The sequence below is a fragment of the Nycticebus coucang genome, chromosome 22 (genome assembly GCF_027406575.1).
Source record: "Nycticebus coucang isolate mNycCou1 chromosome 22, mNycCou1.pri, whole genome shotgun sequence".
NCBI lineage: Eukaryota > Metazoa > Chordata > Mammalia > Primates > Lorisidae > Nycticebus > Nycticebus coucang.
In genome coordinates, this window is record NC_069801.1 from 12,101,867 (window position 1) to 12,127,136 (window position 25,270).

At 53.6% G+C, this 25,270-nt stretch overlaps 1 protein-coding gene across 7 annotated transcripts in view; it reads left to right on the forward strand.

The window, feature by feature from the left end:
- The window catches only part of CROCC (ciliary rootlet coiled-coil, rootletin), a 46,740-nt gene that overhangs the window by 11,879 nt on the left and 9,591 nt on the right, over nt 1–25,270 (forward strand). For 6 of the 7 annotated variants that reach the window (XM_053576915.1, XM_053576914.1, XM_053576909.1 and 3 more), the window contains 24 exons: nt 32–217; nt 315–398; nt 484–545; nt 629–794; nt 1,599–1,705; nt 3,892–4,116; nt 4,544–4,640; nt 5,195–5,278; nt 5,610–5,825; nt 6,350–6,549; nt 8,603–8,785; nt 10,137–10,281; nt 10,938–11,084; nt 11,401–11,631; nt 12,996–13,189; nt 13,464–13,591; nt 14,706–14,875; nt 16,582–16,761; nt 17,435–17,569; nt 17,930–18,073; nt 18,498–18,736; nt 19,194–19,353; nt 22,268–22,435; nt 23,522–23,894. In XM_053576915.1, coding sequence (XP_053432890.1) covers nt 32–217; nt 315–398; nt 484–545; nt 629–794; nt 1,599–1,705; nt 3,892–4,116; nt 4,544–4,640; nt 5,195–5,278; nt 5,610–5,825; nt 6,350–6,549; nt 8,603–8,785; nt 10,137–10,281; nt 10,938–11,084; nt 11,401–11,631; nt 12,996–13,189; nt 13,464–13,591; nt 14,706–14,875; nt 16,582–16,761; nt 17,435–17,569; nt 17,930–18,073; nt 18,498–18,736; nt 19,194–19,353; nt 22,268–22,435; nt 23,522–23,894 — 4,024 coding nt within the window. The remainder of the gene's footprint in view (nt 1–31; nt 218–314; nt 399–483; nt 546–628; nt 795–1,598; nt 1,706–3,891; nt 4,117–4,543; nt 4,641–5,194; nt 5,279–5,609; nt 5,826–6,349; nt 6,550–8,602; nt 8,786–10,136; nt 10,282–10,937; nt 11,085–11,400; nt 11,632–12,995; nt 13,190–13,463; nt 13,592–14,705; nt 14,876–16,581; nt 16,762–17,434; nt 17,570–17,929; nt 18,074–18,497; nt 18,737–19,193; nt 19,354–22,267; nt 22,436–23,521; nt 23,895–25,270) is intronic. The other variant, XM_053576911.1, reaches the window with a different exon arrangement.

A 25,270-nucleotide genomic window follows, 5' to 3' on the forward strand; every position in this document is an offset into this window, starting at 1 on the left:
CCAGGACTCTCATCCAGGGCCCTTCCTGCAGCTGGAGCAGGCTGTGCGGCTGGAGTCTGGGGAGCTGGAGAAGCAGGAGCCCAGGGGGCTGGTACGGCAGAGCGTGGAGCTGCGGAGGCAGCTGCAGGAGGAGCAGGCCTCCTACCGGCGCAAGCTGCATGCCTACCAGGAGGGCCAGCAGCGGCAGGCCCAGCTAGTTCAGCGGCTGCAGGCCAAGGTCAGGGCTACCCACTGTGCTCCTGCCCTCTCTTGTGCTCACTTTGCCCTGCCCCTACCCCCTGGGGCAAACCCTCCCGCTTTCTGCCTATCCTCAGATTCTCCAATACGGGAAGAGGTGCTCAGAGCTGGAGCAGCAGGTGCTGAAGAGATCCACAGAGCTGGAACAGCAGCGACTGAGGGTGGGTGCCGGGGTGAGCAGGGCCAGGCCCTCCCCTCCTCTCCTTATGACCAGCCTGATGTTCTCCCCTTGCCCCCCCCATCCAGGACACAGAGCACAGCCAAGACCTGGAGAGCGCCCTCCTTCGCCTGGAGGAGGAACAACAGAGGTGAGGGTGCAGCAGGTGCACACAGGGTTGGCAGGGCAGCCCTCCCTCAACAAATGCCCACTGTTTCCCTGTGTCCTGCCCAGGAGTGCCAGCCTGGCCCAGGTGAATGCTATGCTCCGAGAGCAGCTGGACCAGGCAGGCTCGGCCAACCAGGCTCTGAGCGAAGACATACGAAAGGTGACCAGTGACTGGACACGCAGCCGCAAGGAACTGGAACAGCGGGAGGCAGCATGGAGGCGAGAGGAGGAGGTGGGCACAGGGATGCCAAGAAGGGCCCGGGCAGAGGGGGGTGGACTCGGAAGTCTGGAGAGGGAGCGCTGGCTAGGTGAGCAGGTCAGCAGAGGTGAAGGGTCATCATCATAATCGCTGGTCTTTATTAGCACCCAGTGTGCATTTTCTTTTATTCCTCATAATAACCTCATGAGATAGGTGCCATCCATCATTCTCCTCATCTTAAAGAGAGGTTAAGAAACCTGCCCATGGGGCGGCGCCTGTGGCTCAGTGAGTAAGGCGCCGGCCCCATATGCCGAGGGTGGCGGGTTCAAACCCAGCCCCGGCCAAACTGCAACAAAGAAAATAGCCGGGCGTTGTGGTGGGCACCTGTAGTCCCAGCTACTCGTGAGGCTGAGGCAGGAGAATCGCGTAGGCCCAGGAGTTAGAGGTTGCTGTGAGCCGTGTGACGCCACGGCACTCTACCCGAGGGCGGTGCAGTGAGACTCTGTCTCTACAAAAAAAGAAAAAAGAAACCTGCCCATGGTCATGCATCTGGCAGTTGGGATGTAGACCCAGGTCCCCTGGACTCTCTGCCCTTCCGTGCCACCTCTTGCAGCCAACAGAAGCTTTGAATCCCAGTTCCCTGTGCAAGAGGGAGCTGTTTGGGCTTGATAGTTTGAATGTGGCTGTTGTGACACAGCTCTGCACAGGCCCAGTGTCGGCCCCCAGGAAGACACACTCCCTGGGCAGCATGCCTCTCGGGACGGATGAGGTGGGGAAGCTGGGTTGAGGGACAGACCAGCCCTCACCCCAGCCTTCCACTCGGCATGTCCCCTCCAGTCCTTCAACGCCTACTGCAGCAATGAGCATGGCCGCCTGCTCCTCCTCTGGAGGCAGGTGGTGGGAGTCCGCCGTCTGCTCAGCGAGGTGAAGATGTCCACTGAGAGGTGAGGCCTGGCCGGGGAAGGGGGCCACTTGGGGAGACTCGGCAGCAACTGGGAACCAACCCCACTCTTGATATCAAACTCTACACAACTCAGATGAACTAAATCAGTGCAACTTAACACATCCGCTGTGTGCCGGGCCCTGTAGAGGAGAGGTGACTTGTACAACTGTTATAGTTGGGGCAGTCAACATTTACTAGATATTTATTCTTCAACTAATATTCTTAGTTGTCCCTGTCCTCATTTTACAGATGAGGACACTGAGGCTCAGAGAGGTCGAGTGACCTTCCTAAGATCACACAGTAGTACATAAATGGCTGAATCTGGATTTGAAGCTCCTACTTTGAGTCTACTGGATTATCCAGCTTCTCCCAAGGACTTTGTAACCTCTAGTAATGAAAAGACACATAGATCCCCAAAATTCTAGGCTGAGGAAGTGAGTGGTCAGTGATAAGAAGGTGGGACAGAGGGAATGCCTTAGTGCACCACCAAACCTTTAAAAAAAAATTAGTAGAAGGCTGGGGGCGGTGCCTCATGCCTGTAATCCTAGTACTTTGGGAGGCCAAGGTAGGTGGATTGCTTGAGCCCAGGAGTTCAAGACCAGCCTGAGCCAGAGCGAGACCCAGTCTCTAAAAAATAGCTGGGCATTGTGGTGGGCACCTAAAGTCCCAGCTGCTTGGGAGGCTAAGGCAAGAGAATCACTTGAACCCAAGAGTTTAAGGTTGCTGTGAGCTATGACACCACAGCACTCTACCAAGAGTGATAAAACGAGACTCTGTCTCAAAAAAAACAAAATTTTTTTTTTTAATGCTCAGGCTGGTCTTGAACTCCTGACCTCAAGCAGTTCCTCTGCTTTGGCCTCCCAAAGGGTTAGGGTCACAGGTGTGAGCCACTATGCCTAAGCAGGCTTGTTTTATGCAAACGAATAAAACAGATCACGTGTATACTTTTTTTATGTATGTAATCTTAATAGAATTTTACTTTTTTTTAATTCTTGGGCTTAAGTGATCTCTTGTCTCAGCCTCCCAAGTAGCTGGCTGTTTTTAAAGATAAGGTCTCACTCTGGCTAGGCTGGTCTCAAACTTGTGAGCCAGGCAATCCACCCACCTCGGCCTCCAATCTTAATAGAATTTAATCTTTGCAGTTCTTCAAGATGCTTTCTTCGCTTAACTGGGAGGTGGCTCTCTATCAGGATAGGAAGAACGTCTCCATTGGTTTTTCTTGGCTACAGAATATTCTATTCAATGAATGTACCATAATTAGTAGCCATCCCCTTTCAGTGGTCATCAGTATTTTTTTTCTTTTTTTTAGAGACAGAGTCTCACTTTGTCGCCCTCGGTAGAGTGCCTGAGAGTACAGTTCACAGCAACCTCCAGCTCCTGGGCTCAGGCGATTCTTTTGCCTCAGCCTCCCAAGTAGCTGGGACTACAGGTGCCCGCCACAACGCCCGGCCATTTTTTTGTTGCAGTTTGGCCAGGGCTGGGTTTGAACCCACCACCCTCGGTATATGGGGCTGGCACCCTACTCACTGAGCCACAGGCACCCCCCTTGTCATCAGTATTTTTAACACGAGCAATGCTGCAGCAAGTCCTCTGTCCACAGGTCGTTTCCCTTGTGCGAGGTGTATCTGTGGGATATACTCCTAGGGGTGGAGCTGGTGGGGCAAAGGCTTTTCCTAATTGCCCTCCATTGAACATATGCTCACTCACCTTCCACCTGCCAGGCAGAGGAGGACATCTTAACCCCATAGCTCTATCCATGTTGTGCATTACGTGACTTCCCCCCCTAATTTGATAGTGACATTCCAGTGTAGTTTTTTGTTTTCATTTATGCGATGGGGTCTTGCTATGTTATCCATGCTGGCCTCAAACTCCTGGCCTCAAGAGAGCCTTCTGCTTCTTGAGTATTGGGACTATAGATGTGCACCGCCATGCCAAGCCCAGTGTAGTACTTTTAGGTATTGTTTTTTAGAGATAGGGTCTTAATCTTCTGCCCATGCTAGAATACAGTGGCATGTTCATAGCTCACTGTAGCCTTAAACTCCTGGGCTCAAGTGATCCTGGGGCTTCAGCCTCCTGAATAGCTGGATCACAGGTGTGAGTCACTGTGCCTGGCCCTGTGTAGTTTTAATTTGCACTTTTGAGCCACCACCATCTCTTTCCATCCTTATCCTCTACTCTGTCTCCCAGGGACCTATTGCAAATGGGAGGGGAGCTGGCTCGAACATCACGGGCTGTCCAGGAGGCGAGCTTGGGTCTGAGTGCTGGGCTACAGCTGGCAGAGAGCCGGGTTGAGGCAGCCCTGGAGAAGCAGGCGCTGCTGGAGGAGCAGCTGCGGGACAAGGTGCTCCGTGAGAAGGATCTGGCCCAGCAGCAGGTGCAGAGTGACCTGGACAAGGCCGACCTCAGTGCCAAGTGGGTGCCTGGTGGACCTTTCTGTAGAGGGTACACTTGCAGGCCCAAGAAGTAGGGAGTGTCAGTTTGGGGACAGGCCCTTCTCCTGGTGTGAGCTCTGCCAGTCTTCCCAGGTACCCCATTTGAGGTTCCAAAGGCACTTGCTCAGGGTACCTCATGCACAGTTCAACTTCTGGGTGACAGGACTTGTGCCCCTCACTCCTGCTACCTAGACAAGTTCCAGAGTGCTTTCCCACGAGGTAAGATCAGTACCATAAGAAGTCTGAGATCTCGAAAGGAGAAGTGATCTGCCTAAGGTCACACAACTAGGGAGGCGGATCTCAGGGCCCCTGCCTCAGGTCTGGGGAAGCATGGAGGACACAGAAGTTGGGAGATTTAAGAAGGTTGGGGGAGTCCCCAATTCACCTCTGTTGCTCCCCAACTCCAGAGTGACAGAGCTGGCCCTGGCAGTGGAGCGTCTTCAGAACCAAAACTTGGAGAAGGATCGAGTCAACAAGGCTGTCACTGAGAAGCTTAAGGCCCTGGTGAGATGCAGTTGCCCCCAAATGTGGCAGGGTGGGATGGGGGACCCACCAGGTCCATCAGATCCAGAACACAGGTTTGGGGCCAGGCTGCTTGGGCCACCCTGAGCCTTGTGCTCAGACCCTCCCCGCTTGTGTGTGTGCCCCCCTCAGTGAGAAGCACACACCCCTCCTTTGTCCTGTCTCACCCTCCCACCACGATCCCCATTACACAGATGAGGAAACCAGGCCTAAGAGGGGACAGCTTGTCCAGGTCTCAGAGCCAGTGAGTCGGAGAGTGGGGATTTGAACTTCTACCTGTTCTTTCCCAGTCTGGGGCTCTTCCTCTGGGAACTTGGCTGCCTCCCTCCCAGAGGGGCCCTCCTCAGGGTACCGCCTGGATTTCTCGCCCTTCTATGTGAGGCTTGGCCTGGTCTGTTCAGTGAGCACAGTGGGGTCTGCCATGTGGCTGGCCTAGGGGCATGGCTTTGGGGGCCATCTGGCCTGTGAGGAAGGAGAGTTTCTGACTAGGACAGACCTCTGACCACACCTTCGTTTTCTTCCTAACCTCACTCAAGGAATCCCTGCGGCTACAGGAGCAGGCTGCCCTGGAGTCGGATGAGGGCGAGGGGCTACAGCAGACCCTGAGGGACCTGGCACAGGTGGGAGAGCTCAGCCAGGCAGTCCTGGGCTGCTCGCCACGCCCCCTGAGGGCCTTGGGTGGACTGCGGTGGGTGGGAGGCCAGGACCCCAGGCTGCTGTTGCCCAGGGAGAGTCACAGGCCCTCCAGGCCCACCTGTGAGAAATTCCGAATTTCCTTACAATAAATGGGAGGCCTCAGCGGGGAAACTGAGGGCTGTGAGCCAGCGCAGAAGGTAGGATCAGGAAGCTTCGGGTAGGAAGGGAGCTTACTCTGTGCTGCAGTGCCTGGGCATCTTTGCCAGCTCACCCCAAGGCTCCTTGCCTCCTTCTACCCCCGTCCTTGTCCCCCAGGCTGTGTTGTCTGACACGGAGAGCGGTGTCCAGCTAAGCAGCTCTGAGCGCACTGCAGATACCTCGGATGGCAGCCTGAGGGGACTCTCAGGCACGCGGACCCCATCCCCACCACGGCGCTCCTCCCCTCGCCGCGGCCCGTCTCCTGCCTTCTCCGACTCCTCCACGCTTGCCCTGATCCATTCCGCCCTGCATAAGCGCCAGCTGCAGGTCCAGGTAGCAGGGAACGCGGTGTTGTCCTGAGGTGTGGCCAGGGTCTGGGATGCAGCCAGAGCCCTGGGAAACGCAGCTGGGTGTGTGTGTGTGTAGGGGGCCTCTGGAGGTGGCTGAGCTCTGAGCCCAGAGGGAGAGATGCAGCGGTAGAGTCTTGGTAGAAAGGAAAATGAGGTCCCAGTCATACAGGGCTGGAACACTGGGCAAAGGTCTGGGAAGAGGAATCAGAGCCTAGGATGAGAGGTGCTATGGGCAGAGTCAGAGCCAAAGTGGGCAGGAGTCTCAGGATGGAACCAGGATGCAAGGGGAGGAGCCCGGAGTCCAGGGTTTGAGTCAGAGGAAGGACTGTGTGTGGGGGTTTGTCTGGCACCCAGGCAGGTGAGGGCTCAGAAGTGTGGTGAGTGGAGACCTAGCCTTGGGGTCACTGGCCTGGTATGGGCTGGTGTACACCCATGGAACCAGTAAAGAGTATGTGGGCTCTGGGAGCCTCCTATGTCCCCTCCAGACTCAGTGATCCCCACCCCTAGGACATGCGTGGGCGCTATGAGGCAAGCCAGAGCCTGCTGGGCACCCTACGGAAGCAGCTTAGTGACAGTGAGAGTGAGCGTCATGCCCTTGAGGAACAGCTGCAGCGCCTGCGAGACAAGACTGATGGGGCCACCCAGGCCCATGAGGACGCCCAGCGCGAGGCCCAGCGTCTGCGCAGCGCCAATGAGCTCCTGAGCAGGTGCCTGGGAGTGGGGAGGTAGAGGACCACAGAATAAATCTGTATCTGGGCCTGATGCCAGCCAGAGTCTTTAAGCATGTGGCTCTCACGGAAATGGTCATAATAAGCCACGTGTGTCTATTACAATTAAAATTAATTGAAAATAGGAAAAAGTAAGAATTTGGTACCTTAGTTGCAGGAGCTACATTTTAAGTGCTCAACAGCCACATGTTGTCAGGGATAGTACATTACCTGTAGTCCCTGCGACTGGGGAGGCAGAGGCAGGATGATGGTGTAAGCCCAGGAGTTCAAGACTACAGTGAGCTATGATGGGGCCACTGTATTCCAGCCTGGGTGACAGAGTGAGATCTTGTCTCTAAACAAAAAGATGACACAACCCAGCCACATGAGGCTGTGGAACACTTCTGTCATTTCAGAGAGTTCTGTTGACAGCACTATTTTAAGATTGTCTTTCTTGGAGATTTTAAGACAAGAAATTATCCACCTGGCTTGGCACCTATAGCTCAGTGAGTAGAGCGCCAGCCACATACACTGAGGCTGGCAGGTTTGAGCCCAGCCTGGGCCAGCTAAACAACAATGACAACTGCAACCCCAAAATAGCCAGGTGTTGTGGCAGGCGCCTGTAGTCCCAGCTACTGGGAGGCTGAAGCAAGAGAATCGCTTCAGTCTAAGAGTTTGAGGTTGCCATGAGCTATGACACCGCAGTACTCTACCCAGGGTGACACAGTGAGACTCTGTCTCAAAAACAAAACCAAAAAAACAAAAGAAATTATCTACCTCTTAGCTACCAGGTGTTTTTTTCTTTTTGTTGTTGTTGGTTTTTGTTTTTTTTCTCTTTATAAATATAATTGTATAATGAAAAGTATGACGGCTCGGTGCCTATAGCTCCGTGGCTAGGGCACCAGTCACATACACTGGAGCTGGTGGGTTCAAATCCAGCCTAGGCCTGCCAAATAACAATGACAACTATAACCAAAAAATAGCCGGGCGTTGTGGTGGGTGCCTGTAGTCCCAGCTACTTGGGAGGCTCAGGCAAGAGAATCATTTAGCCCAAGAGTTTGAGGTTGCTATGAGCTGTGATGCTACGGCACTCTACCCAGGGCAACAAAGTGAGACTCTATCTCAAAAAAAAAAGAAAGAAAGAAAAGTATGAAAAGGTGGAGGGGAAATAAAAAGGCAAGACTCCCATCCCTTTGCAGCTTCACCCACCCATCCTAACCCCCCTTAGGGCCCTGGTTGTGCTTCCTTTTGTGTTTTCTGCACACCTACTGTGTGCCAGGCTCTTGGCCAGGTGCTTTCCCTGCCTTATGTCAGTTAGATTTCCTGGTAAACTCACGCAATTTGGAACTGTTACTGTCCTAAGGTTGAGAGTCTTGGCTAAACTCATGCAGCCAGTGTGGCTGGGGGTGGGAGGGTCAAAACTAGAATCAGGTACATCTGGTAGCAAACTCAAGTTTTACAGGCCTTGGAAAAAGAAGGGCTTTTAATAGTTGTGTTCACAATGAACATCTCCTTTTGCACTCTACTCTTTTTACTTAATATTATAAGTTTTTCCCTAAAATAGGAGCTTTCTTCAAGCCTTCAAGGTTCCTGGTTTCTGCCACCTCCCTCCCCTGCCATGTCTTTATGTAGCAGGAAGCTGTGGGATCTGGGCAGACCCAGCTCTATGGGGCTTTCCAGAATTTAGGGGCATGGTGTGCTGTAGGGAGCATTTCCTGATCGCACTGCCTAGCAGAGCTGGTGGCACAATTGCCCATGTGTCCCAGGAGCCTAGTCCTGTCTTCTTTTACCTGGTAAGGTGCTTGGAGATAATGCCAACACCTTTATTCATTCTGCGGGGCATCCATGAGGGTGAGTGGGGAAAAGCAAAGCCAGTTTCCTTCTGCAGGGAGGTGTGGGTAAAATGAGTCAGCCATGGGCAAGGTCAGGAAAGGCTTCCTGGAGGCAGGTGCCTTGGAGGACAAGTGGCTTATGGCTAGAGGAGCAGCCCCGCCATTTCCTCTGGAGTGCACAGGCCTAGCATCCCCTCTGCTCCCCTCTCTTCGTCCTGCAGGGAGAAGGGCAATCTGGCCCACAGCCTGCAGGTGGCCCAGCAGCAGGCCGAGGAGTTACAGCAGGAGCAAGAGAAGCTGCAGGCTACCCAGGAGGAGCTGCGGCGCCAGCGGGACCGGCTGGAAGAGGAGCGGGAGGATATGGCGCAGGACAGTGCATGGGCACACAGGGAGCTCGAGCGCAGGTGCGTGGCTTCTCACCTCATTGCTGGGGCCTTTCAAATGACACTGGGGCTTCTGACAGCGTCCCTAGAAGCTAGGGAGCACCCATTGTGTTCTAGGTCTCCTACAACCTGGAGGCAGCCTAGTGGCACCCCTCTGATGCAGGGTCTTCTAATATGTTTCATTTTGGGAAACTGAAGCTTAGGGAGGTATGGCCCCTTACCTGGGATTGGAGAACTGGTACCAGGGAGAGCTTGGGTGGTAATACCAACAATAATTACAATAACAGGCCCAGGTGAAGTGGCTCACATCTGTAGTCCTAGCACTCTGGGGGGCCAAGATGGGTGGATTGCCTGACGTCAGGGATTCCAGACCAGCCTGAGCAAGAGCGAGACCCCGTCTCTAAAAATAGCCAGGTGTTGTAGCAGGCACCTATAGTCCTAGCTACTTGGGAGGCTGAGGCAAGAGAGTTACTTGAGCCCAAGAGGTTGGAGTTACTGTGAGTTATGATGCCATAGCACTCTACCGAGGGCAACATAATGAGACTCTGTCTCAAAAAAAAAAAAAAAATTACAACAATAGTAATAATAATAGTATTCTTTTTTTAAATTTAGTTATAATAATACCAATACTATTAATAATATGAAGTCCTTGATACCATTTTAAGCACTTAGATTCTCTCATTTAATTTTTTTTTTTTGGTAGAGACAGAGTCTCACTGTACCGCCCTTGGGTAGAGTGCCGTGGCGTCACACAGCTCACAGCAACCTCTAACTCTTGGGCTTAAGCGATTCTCCTGCCTCAGCCTCCCGAGCAGCTGGGACTACAGGCGTCTGCCACAACGCCCCGCTATTTTTTTGTTAGTTTGGCCGGGGCTGGGTTTGAACCCGCCACCCTCGGCATATGGGGCCGGCGCCCTACTCACTGAGCCACAGGCGGCGCCCTCTCTCTCATTTAATTTTTAAGATAACTCTATGATGTAGACTTAGAGGCTATTTTAATGTCCATTTTATGGATGGTAAAACTGAGGCACACAGGGGCCATGTAACTCGCCCCAGGCCATGTTGCCAGTTAGTGGAAGAGTCAGGGTGATGTTAGTGCCTTGTGGTAGTAGGGTGTGGTTCTTGTTTCTGAAGGCCCTTAGGGTGACGTGTCAGGCACTATTTTAAACACTTATATAGCAAAGTCATGTATCCTTTTAACACCTTCAAAAGGCAAATGTGCAATCTGAGGCCCAGAGTCACAAAGCTAAAAGGCAGTGGGCTTGGCTGTCCCTGTGTTTCGGCCTCAGGCCCAGCCCCCGCCCAGGATGCTGCTGGGTGCAGGAGGCTCGGGGAAGTGACCTGGGGCACCTGCCCACATTCTGTCCCACAGCCATAGGCATCTGGAGCAGCTGGAAGTGAAGCGCTCAGGGCTGGCCAAGGAGCTGGTGGAGGTGAGGGAGGCACTGAGCCGAGCCACACTGCAGCGGGATATGCTACAGGCCGAGAAGGGTGAGGTGGCCGAGGCACTGACCAAGGTGGGTCCCCATTTGCTGCCTAACCACAGACCTCCCTTTGAGCCCAGGGCCTGAGTCTTCTCACTGAGGCCCAAACTGATCCTCATTTTAGGGTGACCTCTGAATCTAGTCATAAACCGACCCCTTCCTTCGGGACATGGGCTGTAGTCCTAGCACTCTGGGGGGCTGACCTTTGCTCAGATTGACCTCTGCCCCCAGCCCTAAATGGGTTGACCTCTCTGAATGACCATATCCTTGCTTTGCCTGACACTCCTGAGGGCAGTGCCTGTAGTTTGGGGTCATCCAGTCTCATCTCTGTGCACAGGTCTGTGAGAGTTGGGATCATGGTCCAGAGAGTCCTCGGTGGGAGGCTGCCCTGTTCCCAGCAGTCTGGGCCCCGAGCAGCGCCATCCCCAGACCTTCCATGGAGGGACCCTCTGATATCTGGCCCTGCTCTGCAGGATGAGCTGTTCTTTTAAACCCTTGATAGCTTCATAAGCAGCAGGCCTTCTGTGGTGACTTTTGTCCCATCTCGTGTCTCCTTGTCTCCACCCCATCTCTGCGGATCCATCTTGCTGCCTCTCTTCTTTCTTCCCACATCCTGACCCTCTGGCTTCTCTCATCTCATCCTGGCCGTCCCTGCCTGCCTATCTCTGGCTGCCTGGTCCTGACTGCAGGCTGAGGCTGGCCGCGTGGAACTTGAGCTTTCACTGACCAAGCTGAGGGCAGAGGAGGCCTCTCTGCGTGACTCCTTGTCCAAGCTGAGCGCCCTTAATGAGAGCCTCGCCCAGGACAAGCTGGGTCTGAACCACCTGGTCGCCCAGGTATGCCATGCACCAGCCTTGCCCACCTGTCTTCCCCACTCATTGAGACCCCACTGAGGCGTCTGGGGCACAGCCTTGTACCCATCCATCTTGGTCCCTGCCTTTCTGTCTCTGTTGTTCTCGGACCCCATCTGTCTATCTGCTCTTCTTGGTATCAGAGCAGAGAAGCTCCATGGGCCCTCCTCTGTTTTTCTCCCTCCCAATGTCCACACACTGAAGGGTGCTACCCCTTGTCCCCAGGAGCTTCCCCTGGGCTGGCTGGCCTGGGAGGGCCCCCTTGCTCACTGGGCCCCACCCCCCCTCCTCGGCTCCCCAGCTGGAGGAAGAAAAGGCAGCCCTACTGGGCCGGCAGTGGCAGGCAGAGCAGGAGGCCTCCTCTGCACGGGAGGAGCAGGAGCGGCTGGAGCAGTTGCGGCTGGAGCAGGAGGTGGCTCAGCAGGGTCTGGAGGGCTCCTTGCATGTGGCAGAGCAGGCCCGGGAAGCCCTGGAACAGCAACTCCCCATGCTGCGCCTTGAGCGCAGCCGGCTGCAGGAGCAGCTGACCCAGGTGGGCGAGTGTGGTGTACACTGTGTTAGGAAGCCAGGAGGGGGTTGGGCTCCCAGCCCCCTGCGTCCTGTCTCAGAGTAAGTTGCAGGCACAGTAACCTGCTTCTAGGTTAAATTTGGCCCCACTTTTGTTAGCTGGGGACCTTGGACAAACTACCCAACTTCCCCATGCCTCAGTCTTCCTATCTGTAACATGGAGCTAAGAGTTCTTATCAAAAATGGTGATGCTGGGCTGGGCACGGTGGCTCACGCCTGTAATCCTAGCGCTCTGGGAGGCCAAGGTGGGCGGATCACTTGAGTTCAAGAGTTTGAGACCAGCCTGAGCCAGAGTGAGACCTTGTCTCTATTAAAAATAGAAAAATTAGGCTTGGTGCCCGTAGCACAGTGGGTAGGATGCCGGCTACATGCACTGAGGCTGGTGGCTTTGAATCTTGCCTGGGCCAGCTAAACAATAATGACAACTGCAACAACAACAAAAAAATAGCTGGGCGTTGTGGTGGGCACCTATAGTCCCTGCTACTTGGGAGGCTGAGGCAAGAGAATAGCTTAAGCCCAAGAGTTTGAGGTTGCTGTGAGCTGTGACACCGTGGCACTGTACCGAGGATGACATAGTGAGACTCTGTCTCAAAAAAAAAAAGAGGGTGGTGCCTGTGGCTCAAGGAGTAGGGCGCCAGCCCCATATACCAGGGGTGGTGGGTTCAAGCCCAGCCCCAGCCAAAACTGCAAAAAAAAAAAAAAAAGAAAAGAAAAATTAGCTGGGAGTTGTGCCAGGCTTCTATAGTCCCAACTACTTGGGAGGCTGAGGCAGGAGGATTGCTTGAGCCCAGGAGTTTAAGGTTGCTGTGAGCTAGGCTGATGCTAGCACTCTAGCCTGGGCAACAGAGTGAGACTCTGTCTCACACACACATAAAAAAAAGACATTTAGAATTGGAATCTTAAACTACTTTTGGGGACATAACAACTGGAAGGGACCTTAGGGCTACAGGGATCCAGGAACCTTATGCACTGTCTATCCTGAGAGAGGCCTTTAGAGGATGACCCAGGGGTCTCTACCCTGGGACCTGCTGAGCAGCTCCCCTGGGGTCTGTTTATGTACTGTGCTTTTCTGCAAATTTTGGAGTAAACAGGGTTATGTTAGTCCCAAGCTGAGTGAGGGTTCACTTGTACATGTATGTGCATTGCAGGTCTAGAGAAGGCCATGACTTGCCTAAGTGCATACAGCACATCAGGGCAGAGCCTGGGCTTGGACCCAAGCCTCCTGCCAGTCAGGTCGGGTTTGGGGTCAGGCTGAGAGTTGGGGAGCTACATGAAGAACAGGCTGGGGGATCCTGGGAATGGTGCTCATAGTCCCTGGGTGGGGGTCAGCTCTCCCGGCAGCTGAGCGGGCGGGAGCAGGAGCTGGAGCAGGCCCGGCGGGAGTCACACCGGCAGGCGGAAGCGCTGGAGCGAGCGGCCCGGGAGAAGGAGGCGCTGGCCAAGGAGCGGGCGGGTCTGGCTGTGCAGCTGGCAGCAGTGGAGCGTGAAGGCCGGACCCTGTCAGAGGAGGCCACTCGCCTGCGGTGAGACCTTGGGCTCTGCCCAGCCCACCCTGGGGGATCCTGCTGGGGCCACAGTATGACCAGCCTCGCCTGGGCATTGGTTCACAAGGGCAGTTACTTAGGAGCCTGGCTTGCCAACACATCCTGGCTGTGGCTCAGGCTTCCCCAAGGAACATGGGCCCAGCCAGGCAGGTAGGTTGGCACTCGGCCCACAGCTAGCCACACCCTGAAATCCGCAGTTTCCTGGGGCCGGCAAGGCTGAGTCCCAGGGCCTCAGGGACTGTGTGTGCTGCAGCTTGGAGAAGGAAGCCCTGGAGAGCAGCCTGTTTGAGGTGCAGCGGCAGCTGGCCCAGCTCGAAGCCCGCCGGGAACAGCTTGAAGCCGATGGACAGGGCTTGCTGCTGGCCAAGGAGACCCTGACTGGTATGGGGGGTTAGCGATAGGGGGGAAACTAGACTCGAGCTCAGGCTGCAAGCTGTTGAGTTCTGGGATCTCACTGAAGGTGGGACCACTGGTATAGGAATCTGGCTGACCTGGGTTCCAATCCTGGTTCTGCTACTGAGATCTGATCTTCCCTCCAATAAGCCCCTTCCCTCTCTGGGCCACAGACTCCTCTCCAGTAATTAGAGGTGATAGTACCCACCTTCTAAGCCTGTTGCCAGGATGGGTGAGAAAAGCACAGAGAGGCCTTGGCACAGTGCCTGGCCCTGTCGACAGTGGCTGCTGTGTCATCATCAGGGCATTTACCTCTCTGTGAAGCTATCAGCTGGTTTTTGGACAACTCTTGGCCCCACAATCTCAGCCCCATGCCCTGCACGCTCCTTATCCCGTCTCTGAAGATGGGGCTTCTTCCCAGTTACTACACTCACTAAGCACCTACTTGGGTTATGGAAATTAATTTTTCCTTTCATGTACACTGGGGCCAGACCAAACCAGGAAGGGAGATACTGGTGGGTTTCCAACCCAGGAGATGGTTTTTAAAGGGTCCACTGTGAGATGTCCCTTTCCCATAGTCACCTCCTTTAGTGCTGACAGTTAATGCTCCACCAAGCATGTTCTGACAGTCACTCATTAAAGGTGATGCTTCATGTAAAGCTGTGCAGCTTTGGGAAATCCTGATCTCTGAGCCTCCATTTCATCACCTTTAAGTGGCATGAGGATAAACTAAGTAAGCATGTTATAAAGCTGAAATGAAATTATGTCTAGAAAGTGCTTAGGCAGCTGCCTGACCCATAGCGGCTAAATCAATAACGGGCTTATTCTATCTTTGGTCCTTCCCATCTGTGGGTGCCCTTCTCATCAATCATTTGTTGATGAAAAGAGGACAGAGAGGCAGAGAGAGGACAGGACCAGTGGGCTTATGCAGCAGATGGGGAATCTGAGGCCCAGAGAGGGCAAGCCACTTCTTCAAGGGAACCCAGGCTAGATGCCAACCACGCCCTCTCTGCTTTGGGATTTTGTTCACATGGCTTAAGTCTGCTGGCCCAAGAGGTGGTTTTGATCCAACATCGTCTTTTCCACCATTTTTCTCATGCAGGGGAGCTGGCAGGCCTACGGCAGCAGATAATAACAACAGAAGAAAAAGCGGCTCTAGACAAAGAGCTGATGGCACAGAAGCTGGTGCAGGCTGAGCGGGAGGCCCAGGCCTCTTTGCGGGAGCAGCGGGCAGCCCATGAGGAAGACTTGAAGCGACTCCAGAGAGAGAAGGTTTGGGCAGCTGGGTGGGGTGAGCAGGGCTCTGAGCCACTGTCTCCTTTGTGACTTTAGGCGAGTCATCCTTTTTGCTTTGCCTTAGTCTTCACATCTGTGAAATTGGACTTCTCTGCCATGAAGGCCCTGGGGTCTCAGCTAGGAAGACCCATGTTTTCTTATTAAACATGCAAATTCATAGGTTCCACATCTGTTCCAGCTCTGTCAATCCTCATGTAGGCAATCCACAGCCACATTTAAAAAATACTGAGCTAGGGCGGTGCCTGTGGCTCAGTGGGTAGGCCGCCAGCCCCATATACTGAGGGTGGTGGGTTCAAACCCAGCCCTGGCCAAACTGCAGTAAAAAAATAGCTGGGTGTTGTGGTGGACGCCCGAGTCAGCTACTCGGGAGGCTGAGGCAAGAGCATCGCCCAAGCTCCAGGAGTTGGTGGTTGCTGTGAGCTGTGTGATGCCATGGCACTCTACCAAGGGCGATAAAGTAAGACTCTGTCTCTACAAAAAAAAAAGAAATACTGAGCTAATGTGTTGCAGAAAAGCACTGTTGTTATTTGTTAAGAAGTACTGTTTCCATATAAAGGCTCACTCTGGGACCTCAGCATTTAGAAAGACCAGGAGCTAGAGAGGTTACTAGATTACTGGCTTAAAGGTTGTATTGCCTGGGTTTGATGCTGATCCTGGCCACATACTGGTGATGCTACTTAAGGTCTCTGTGCTTTCATTTCCCCATCTGTAGAAATGAGGGAAAGGATGGTGTAAGGAATTATGAGGACAAGGTGAGATAATCCATATAAAGGACTTAGCATAGTAACTGAGTACTTAGTAAATGCCCATGAATTATTACTGCTGCTACAGGAGAACTGTCCATCCTGGACAGGGCCCCATTGACCCTGTAGTCTCTGCGGCTTGGGGTAGGCCTTATACTTGTCCAGCAGGTGGCAGTGAGGCCTTTGGAAAAGGTACCACTGTCTGCTTTTTGCCAAGTTGCTGGGGGCAGTGCTGGGGCCAGGCACATGCCCTCGCCCCGAGCTGGCTGTTCTTTGCCCGTAGGCTCTACTCACGCATTTATCCAGTCCTCCGGAAGCCAAACTCCTGTGTCCCCCCATTATGCTTCTTATCCCTATACTGCCTGACTCAGCTTATTAATGCCCCCAGGTCTGTTTTCTCTCTAGTTCTCTGCCATCCCAGACCCCCCACCTTCCTCACAGGCAATCTTAACTTCCCTCTGCCCCAGCCCCAATCCCTCCTCCACAGTTGTTGGAACATCTGATCTAAAACCCAGATTGCTCCTTGTCACCTTGTCCTGACCCCACCCCACTATTATCTAAATACTTCAGCACACTTGACCTGGCCCTGCCCAGGTGCCATCTGGGGCTTGTGGCTTACCATGTCCCCCTTAGATTCCCCCATGAGTCCTGCTTGCTCTTTCCTCTAAGTCTTTTTGGGGGCTGTACTTTTGGCTAGGGGTCCGTTTCTTTTTCTCTCTTTACCTGGCTGACTACTGCTCATCCCTCCTCCAGGGAGCGTTCTCAGCCATCCAGGCCAGGCTGCTGCTGCTCCTTGGCACTTTCACAGCCCTTATCATCCCACCTTGTAGTTACCAAGTCTTGAGCATGGGGGCCAGGTGGCCCTTGCTGCTCTGAAGTTTGCAGGGGAATGCCTGGGCCTTCCCTGGTGTGTCATACATGCCTGGGCCTGGCCCCCAGGAAGCAGCATGGCGGGAGCTGGAGGCCGAGCGGGCCCAGCTGCAGAGTCAGCTACAGCAGGAGCGGGAGGAGCTGCTGGCCCGGCTGGAGGCCGAGAAGGAAGAGCTGAGTGAGGAGATTGCGGCCCTGCAGCAGGAGCGTGACGAGGGCCTCCTCCTGGCTGAGAGCGAGAAGCAGCAGGTTCGTGAGTCCGGCTGTGGCCTCTGCTGCTGCCCGAGGGGCTCCTGTTCTAGGGCTGGTCCCTGCTTGGCTACCCACTAGCTAGGAGCCCTGGGGCAGGCCACTTTCCTCTCTGGGCCTCAGTGTCCTCACCTACAGGATGGGGGAACTAGAAGGGGCCTGTCAGACATCACTGCACTCCACGTCTGGCATGCAGTGGGACAGTGACGGTTGTGACACCAGGAAATCTATCTCACATTTTCCTACTCCTGCTTTCACCCAGGCTGGGCCTAGCATCCTCGTGACAGCCTGCTGAGCAGTCCCCATGATGCCTGCAGGCATCAGATGGCACTCACCCCAAAGAACAAATTCCTGACTTACCCATAATGTCATAGAAACAGTAGACTGTGTCCACCTCCTCTCCTCACCAGCTGTGTCACCCTGGCAAATCACCTTGCCTCTTTGAGCCTCAGTTTCAGGGTTGTAGGGGCAAATTAATGAGATCTGTGAGTTGTGTCCGTGCCTGGGGTTATTGTGACTGCTGTTGTCACCTTTTCCAGGGCTGTACCTCTCCCCTGGGTCCACCTGCAGTGGCCCACTCCAGCCCCTGAGTCCCCAGTAGGCACATTTCTCAGGGCAGGGTGAGTCCTGAGCATGTCCCCAGGACAAGCCTTTTGTTCCCTGCCCTGGCCAGGCCTTGTCTCTGAAGGAGTCTGAGAAGACAGCGCTGTCAGAGAAGCTGATGGGTACACAGCACAGCCTGACTGCCATTTCCCTGGAGATGGAACGGCAGAAGCGAGATGCTCAGAGCCGGCAGGAGCAGGACCGGGTAGGGTGGGTTGGGCAGCTGGGCTTCTACCTGCCTGGAGAAGCACATCCTCGCGCCTCCCCTGCCCGAGGAGTCCCCTTCTGAAGGGGAGGTATAGTCCTGGCCTAGAGAAGTTTCCACGCTTTGGGGGGAGGAAAGGGAGTCCCCGTCTAGCGGAGGTGGCATAGCTCTGCACTGGCTAATCCTCCAGTCTGCGGGAGAGACTGGCTACATGATGTCACTCAATAAACATTGCGGGATTGGTAGAGGGTCTGGCAGGCCAGCAGAGCGGCCATGTTTGGAGCTGAAAGTAGATAGTTCGGCCAGTTGGGAGCAGCAGGGGGCGCACAGGACTGAGTCTGAGGAGTCCCTCTGTCCCAGAGCACTGTGAATGCCCTGACATCCGAGCTTCGGGACCTACGGGCCCAGCTGGAGGAGGCTGCTGCGGCCCATGCCCAAGAGGTGAAGAGGCTGCAAGAGCAAGCCCGAGACCTGGGCAGGCAGCGGGAATCCTGCCAGCGTGAGGTGAGTCGTCAACCACCCCCCCTTTCCAGGCAGCACACACTACATGGCGCTATGTGTTTATGGGGCCCCCAGAAGGTTGTAAGATTCCTGCCTGCATTTGAGGGCAGGTGGACAGTCAACTTAGAGAGGAAGCAGCAAGTATTTATTAAGCACCTGTTGTGTACAGGTGGGACTTGGGGGCTTCAAGGAGGGTTGAATGGTCCCTGCCCTCTTGGTGTTGTCCACAGGACCTGACTGGTGATGATTTAGGGCTAAAACACTGCTGAGCCCAGCCTGCCTTGCGCAAATCATAACTCACAGTTTATGGTTTATGTCGCACCAGAGTGACGGAGCAGGTGCCCTGTGGCCAGGGATGATGTGGGGTATAAGACCCAGCTTGTGTAGGCCCTGATCACTGTCCTGCGGACATCTGCTACGCTCATAGGCAGAAGAGCTTCGGGCCCAGCTGTGCCTCCTGGAGGAGGCCCGAGATGGGCTCCGTCGGGAGCTGCTGGAGGCCCAGCGCAAGGTGCGCGAGAGCCAGGAGGGCCATGACACTCAGCGCCAGGAGACCAGTGAGCTGCGGCGCAGCCTGAGTGAGGGTGCCAAGGAGCGTGAGGCCCTGCGGCGCTCCAACGAGGAGCTACGGGCTGCTGTGAAGAAGGCAGAGAGTGAACGCATCAGGTGGGGTGACACAGGGGGACCAGCCTGAGTCCTTCACTGAGCCCCATCCTTCTCATGGTATCTTGTCTCTGGAATATAACTTCACCCCCAAAGTTCTGGGGACTCGCACAGACAGAGATCCTTCACCTAACCACAGCCAAGCAGATGGTCGTTTTAGGAGATTTTCCTTCCAATTGACTGAAGAAAGAGGAAGTAGGCAGGGTTGGGTCCAAACTTGGGCCCACCTGATGTCATCACCCTGGAAATCAGGCCCCTCTGGAAGCCACTGGTTCACCCCTCCCAGCTGAGGGCTTAGACCTTGCTTTTAGACAGCTTAGCTCAAGAGGGGACACAAGGGCAGTCAGCACTCAAGCAGGCACCTCTAGGCCAAGAACCAGCTGGACCTACTCCAAGAAGTGGGCCCATAGATCCTACTCTTCCCAGACCCAGGGCAGCCTCTGACCTCTACCTTCTCTAGCCTGAAGCTTGCCAACGAGGACAAGGAGCAGAAGCTGACACTCCTGGAAGAGGCACGGGCAGCGGTGGGCAAGGAGGCTGGGGAGCTGAGGGCTGGGCTGCAGGAGGTGGAGCGTTCACGGCTGGAGGCTCGGCGGGAGCTGCAGGAGCTCCGGCGGCAGGTACCTTGTCTCCATGCTATGGTACCTTGTCCCTGTCATCTGGGCCTCGTTAGATGCCCTGGGGCCAGTAGCAGCCACTTTCTGGACTTCCCCCAAATGTAAAACTGGGGTTTTTGAACTATAATAAGACTTTTTACGTAACCTTAGTATTAACAGATGGGCTTTGAGGAGTTCTTGAACCCCTTAAACTGTGTGCAGAAGTCTGTGTACATGTGTGTACACACTCAGGCTCACATTGCTTCAGGGAGAGGAGCTAGTGGTCCTGTCCAGTTCTCAGAGGGATTTGGGAGCAACCATAAAAGGTGCAGCTTTTGTGAACTAGATCAGGAGCTGACAAATTCTTTCTGTGAAGAGCCAAATGGTAGGTGTTCAGCACCCATAGCTCAGTGGGTAGGGTGCCCGCTGGCCACATATACCGAAGCTGGCGGGTTGGAGCCTGGCCCAGGCCTGCAACCGAAAAATAGCTGGGCGTTGTGGCTGGTGCCTGTAGTCTGAGCTACTCGGGAAGCTGAGTCAAGAGAATCGCTTAAGCCCAAGAGTTGGAAGTTGCTGTGAGCTGTGGCACCATGGCACTCTACCCAGGGTAACATAGTGAGACTCTGTCTCCAAAAAAAAAAAAGAGCCAAATGGTAAATATTTTTGGCAACTACTCAACTCTGCTGTGGTTGTGACCAAGCAGTCCCAGACACCGCATGAGCAAGTGGGCATGTGTTCCAGTAACACTTCGTTTATGGACACTGAAATTTGAATTCCTGTCATTTTCTTTCTTTCTTTTTTTTTCTTTTGGAGACAGAATCTTACTTTGTTGCCCTCAGTAGAGTGTCATGGCATCACAGCTCACAGCAACCTCAAACTCTGGGGCTCAAGTGATTCTCTTGCCTCAGCCTCCCAAGTAGCTGGGACTATAGACGTCGGTCACGCCTGGCTATTTTTAGAGATGGGGTCTCACTCTGGCTCAGACTGGTCTCGAACTCATGAACTCAGGCAATCCACCCGCCTCAGCCTCCCAAGTGGTGGAATTACAGGCGTGAGCCATTGCGCCTGGCTTTTTTCATGAGTCAAGAAATACTGTTCTTTCTTTGATTTACCATGTAGACGTGGACCATTTTTAACTATTTAAAAATGTAAAAAAGTCATTCTTAGTTCACATCCCTATAAGAACAGGAAACCAGCCCAATTCATCCTGTGGATTCAGGTTTGCTGCCCTCTGACGATCTGCAGACTCATCCACCACCAAGAGCATTGAACAAGTGTTTACTGTATACTGGGCACTGCCCCGGATACTGTAGGCTCAGATTTTCCCACTCTAGAAGATGATTCACGGCTGGGTGCAGTGGCTCACGCCTATAATCAGCACTCTGAGAGGCTGAGGTGGGTGGATTGCCTGAGCTCACAGGTATCAAGATCAGCTTGAGCCAGAACCAGAGCAAGACCTCATCAGCAACACCTCAGCAAGACCTCAAATTAGCCAGGTATTGTGGCGGATGCCTGTAGTCCCAGCTACTTGGGAGGCTGAGGCAAGAGAATCGCTTAAGCTCACGAGTTTGAGGTTGCTGTGACCTGTGACACCAGGACACTCTAAAAGTGAGACTCTGTCTCAAAAAAAAAAAAAAAAAAAGATTCAAAGAACAAGAAACGGCCTCATTCGGCTCCTAGGCTCTGCCCTACCCACAGTTATTACAATTCAATAGCCAGAGATACCACAGCTTGAAAAACAAACCCCTCTTTACTCAGTCACCTTCCTGAGACACCACAGGAGTCCCCAAAAGGAACTGACATTTGCGGAGCTGGTGTTGTATGCTCCAGCACTAGCTCATGTTATCCTCACTGCAGTGCTGTGGGGTAGGTAGGCAGAATCCCCACCTGATCCTGAGGAAATAGGAGATTCGAATACACATTGGCATTCCACTTATCTAGGATGAAAAGCCCAATCTGCTGCTTGTGGGCTGTGTAACCTTGGGCAAGTCACTTTAACTCTCTTGTGACTTAGTTTTCTCATTTGTTAAACAGGGATAATGTTAGTACCTACCCCATATAGAACTGCTTGGCAATTAAAAAGTTAGGGTGGCACCTGTGGCTCAAAGGAGTGGGGCGCCGGCCCCGTATACCAGGGGTGGCAGGTTCAAACCCAGCCCTGGCCAAAAAAACCTGAAGATTAAAAAGTTAATATAAGTGAAGTCTTTTTTTTTTTTTTTTTTTTTTTTGTAGAGACAGAGTCTCACTTTATGGCCCTCGGTAGAGTGCCGTGGCCTCACACAGCTCACAGCAACCTCCAACTCCTGGGCTTAAGCGATTCTCTTGCCTCAGCCTCCCGAGTAGCTGAGACTACAGGCGCCCGCCACAACACCCGGCTATTTTTTGGTTGCAGTTTGGCCGGGGCCGGGTTTGAACCCGCCACCCTCGGTATATGGGGCCGGCGCCTTACTGGCTGAGCCACAGGCGCCGCCCTATAAGTGAAGTCTTTAGAACAGGGCTAGACACATGGTAAGTACTCCAAAAGTTAATTTTCTTTTTTTTTTTTTTTTTTTTTTTTTTTTTTATTTGGCCGGGGGCTGGATTTGAACCCGCCACCTCCGGCATATGGGACCGGCGCCCTACTCCTTGAGCCACAGGGGCCACCCCAAAAGTTAATTTTCATTGCAGAGGTGGAAGGTCACTAAGAGAGCTGTGGTCCCTGCCCTCCCCTACTCCCCCAAAGGTAGTTTTGAGCCTATTGATGCAGCAGTTAAGAGACCATTGGTAACTGGCATGGCCTCAGCTCAGTATGGTTATCTAGGGCAGGCTCCAGTAGATTTGGTGTGGAATTCGGTGTGTGTGATCCTAGAAAAGTGGGTCCTGAGTGCCCCCTGGCCAGTACTGGGCAGGGTATAGGAGCAGAGCTGAACCAGCCACTCTTCCTTTCTTTCTCTCACAGATGAAGGTGCTGGACAGTGAGAACACCAGGCTGGGCCGGGAGCTGGCAGAGCTGCAAGGCCGCCTGGCACTAGGTGAGCGGGCAGAGAAGGAGAGCCGGCGAGAGACCCTGAGCCTCCGGCAGAGGCTGTTGAAAGGCGAGGCCAGCCTGGAAGTGGCGCGACAGGAGGTAACTGAGAAGGTGGATGGGCTATCTGGGAAGTAGGTCGGATGCCCTGTGCCTCTCTCCTCTCTTCAGCAGAAAGTAGGCGGGCCCTCTGAAGCCCATTTCCTGGGACTCATTCCTGTCCCCCACTGCTGAGACACTTTTGAGAGAACCATGGCCCTACTGTGTGCCAGCACACAGACAGGGGATAGGGGGTTAGCATGATCTCTTCTGATTCTCTCAGCAACCCCATGAGGTAGGCACACTTAGGCCCATTTTACAGAAAGAACCAGACACTGAGGCTCAGAGAGGTCAAAGGATGTACCCAAGGTCATGCAGCCACCCAGGTCTGTCTGATTCCACTCTTCTGCTGTGAATCTACTGTGTGACCTTGACGGGGTCGGTCTCTGTGCTTCACAGTGCTCATGGCGGAGGGGCTAGCACAGCAGGGGATGGATGGAGGGCCCTGTCACAAGTCTTAGAGTCCAGGTGGAGCTCAGTAGTGGGGTTTCTGGTGAAACTGATGATCATGAGCAGTTGACTTCTTCCCTAATCTAGAGGATTGGCTTTGTGACTGTGACCATACCTCCCATCAGTAAATAATTGTTTAGTACATGCTCCCCTGCAGGCAGATCTACTGATAATTACTTGCACTAAGAGTCTGTATAGCCTGGTAGTTCAGAGAACAGCCTCTGGAGCTAGAGCACCAGGCTTCGGATCCCATCTCTGCAGCTTACAAGTTGTGTGACCTTGGAGGGTAACTTCTCTGTGCCTCAGTTTCATCTTCTGTAAAATGAGGATGATTCATAAGAATAGTATTTAAATATTTTTGGAAAGCACTCAGTGTGGCAAAAAGTCCTATCTATATTGAGTGCTAGCTTTTATTACTAATAAACTGTGTACATTACAAGGCTTATATATACAAGGAAGAGATAAAAATGAATATAACTTCTTGGATGTTCCTGCCCCTGCCCTTTGCTTGAATAAAGACCATTAAAGGAGCAGGTGTTGTGCCAGCCACGTGGGATGATGGGTTGCAGGCTGGGCCTGGGAAGTGGGGCGTCTGGCCGGGGGCAGCCTTGCTGACCCCTGGTCACTCATCCGCCTTAGCTGCAGGGAACCCAGCGGAAGCTGCTGGAGCAAGAAGGAGAGTTCCGGGCCCTCGAGCGCGGCCTGCTGGGCTCCCTGGAGGAGGCGCGCTGCTCTGAGAAGCAGCAGCTGGACCGAGCCCGCAGCCTGGAACTGAAACTGGAGGCAGTGCGGGCCGAGGCTGCTGAGCTGGGGCTGCAGCTGAGCGCGGCCCAGGGCCGGGCACAAGGTCTGGAGGCCGAGCTCGTCCGGGTAGAGGCTCAGCGGCGCGCGGCAGAAGCGCAGCTGGGCGGCCTGCGCTCTGCCCTACGCCGGGGCCTGGGCCTCGGTCGTGCGCCCAGCCCTGCCCCACGGCCCCGGCCCGGCTCCCCTGCCCGGGATGCACCCGCTGGAGGTGAGCTCTGCTCTAGCTGCGGGTGAAGGGAACAGGTCGGTAGACTGGCTGTGGGCGAGTAGGGTAGGGCTGATGGGCGGGTCTCATTGAGTCCCCGCCCCACGGTCCCGCCTACATCAGTTTCATTTTTTTTGAGGAGCAGCCTGTAGCTGGACCGTTACCCTCTACGAGGCTCCTCCCTTCACTGATTGGTGCCTGCCTAGGTTGCTTCTTCTTAGGGGAGAAGTTTCTTAATGCCCCTTACTCATTTTCTCAGTTTTCGAGCTTCCAGTGTCTAAATTGGTCCCTGCCCTCTTTCCATTAGTACCCCTTCCTCTTCGGCTTCTCATCCCCCGCTCCACACCACTTCATCATTTCCTCGACAGCCTGGCCTGACCCCCTTCCACAAACCCCTCTAAGAGCTCCTGCCCTCCCTGCCCCACCTGCTGCCATGTCCAGTGGATGACGCTGGGAAAATGAACCTGGGAAGGCCCTGTGGGGAGCATTCATCTTGTTTCAGCCAGACTAGATCCTGTGGAATCTTAGAACTGTGGGATCTTGAGTCATTCATTGCCTCTTCAAATCCACAGATTTATCCCCAGTGTCACAATTATTCATTCAATAACTCAATATTTATTAAGTACCTACTGTGTGTCAAATACAGTTTAACGTCAGGGGACAAAACAAAACCCACAAGCATGTCTGCGCTTACAGTTCTTATGGTCTAGGTGTGGGACTAGCAGGCAATAAATGTGATATATAGGCCAGGTTCAGTGGCTCACGTCTGTAATCCCAGCACTCTGGGAGGCCAGGCCAGTGGATTGCTTGAGCTCAGGAGTTTGAGACCAGCCTGAGCACGAGTGAGACCCTGTCTCTACTAAAAATTAAAAACAGAGGCAAGAGGATTGCTTGAGCCCAAGGGTTTGAGGTTGCTGTGAGATATAATAATGCCACAGTACTCTTCTATGGGCAACAAAGTGAACTCTTTCTCCAAAATAAATAAATAAGGTATATCTTTTTTTTTTTTTTCTTTTTTGGCTGAGGCTTGGTTTGAACCTGCCACCTCTGGCATATAGGGCCTGCAGCCTACTCCGTTGAGGCACAGGCGCTGCCCAGTAAATAAGATATATAAATTAAATATAGAATATATCAGGTGGTGGTAAGGGCTGGGGGAAAACAGGTAAGGAAAAAACCAGGCAAGGGACATTGCTGTAGGGAATGTAAAATGGCAAAGCCATGGTGGAAAAATAGTTTGGCAGTTGTTCAAAAAGCTAAAAATAAGATTACCACAGACCCAGAAATTCCTCTCCTAGGTTTGTACCCAAAGGAATTGAAAGCAGAGACTTGAGCCCCCATGTTTATTGCAGTATTATTCACAATAGTGAAAAGTAGAAACA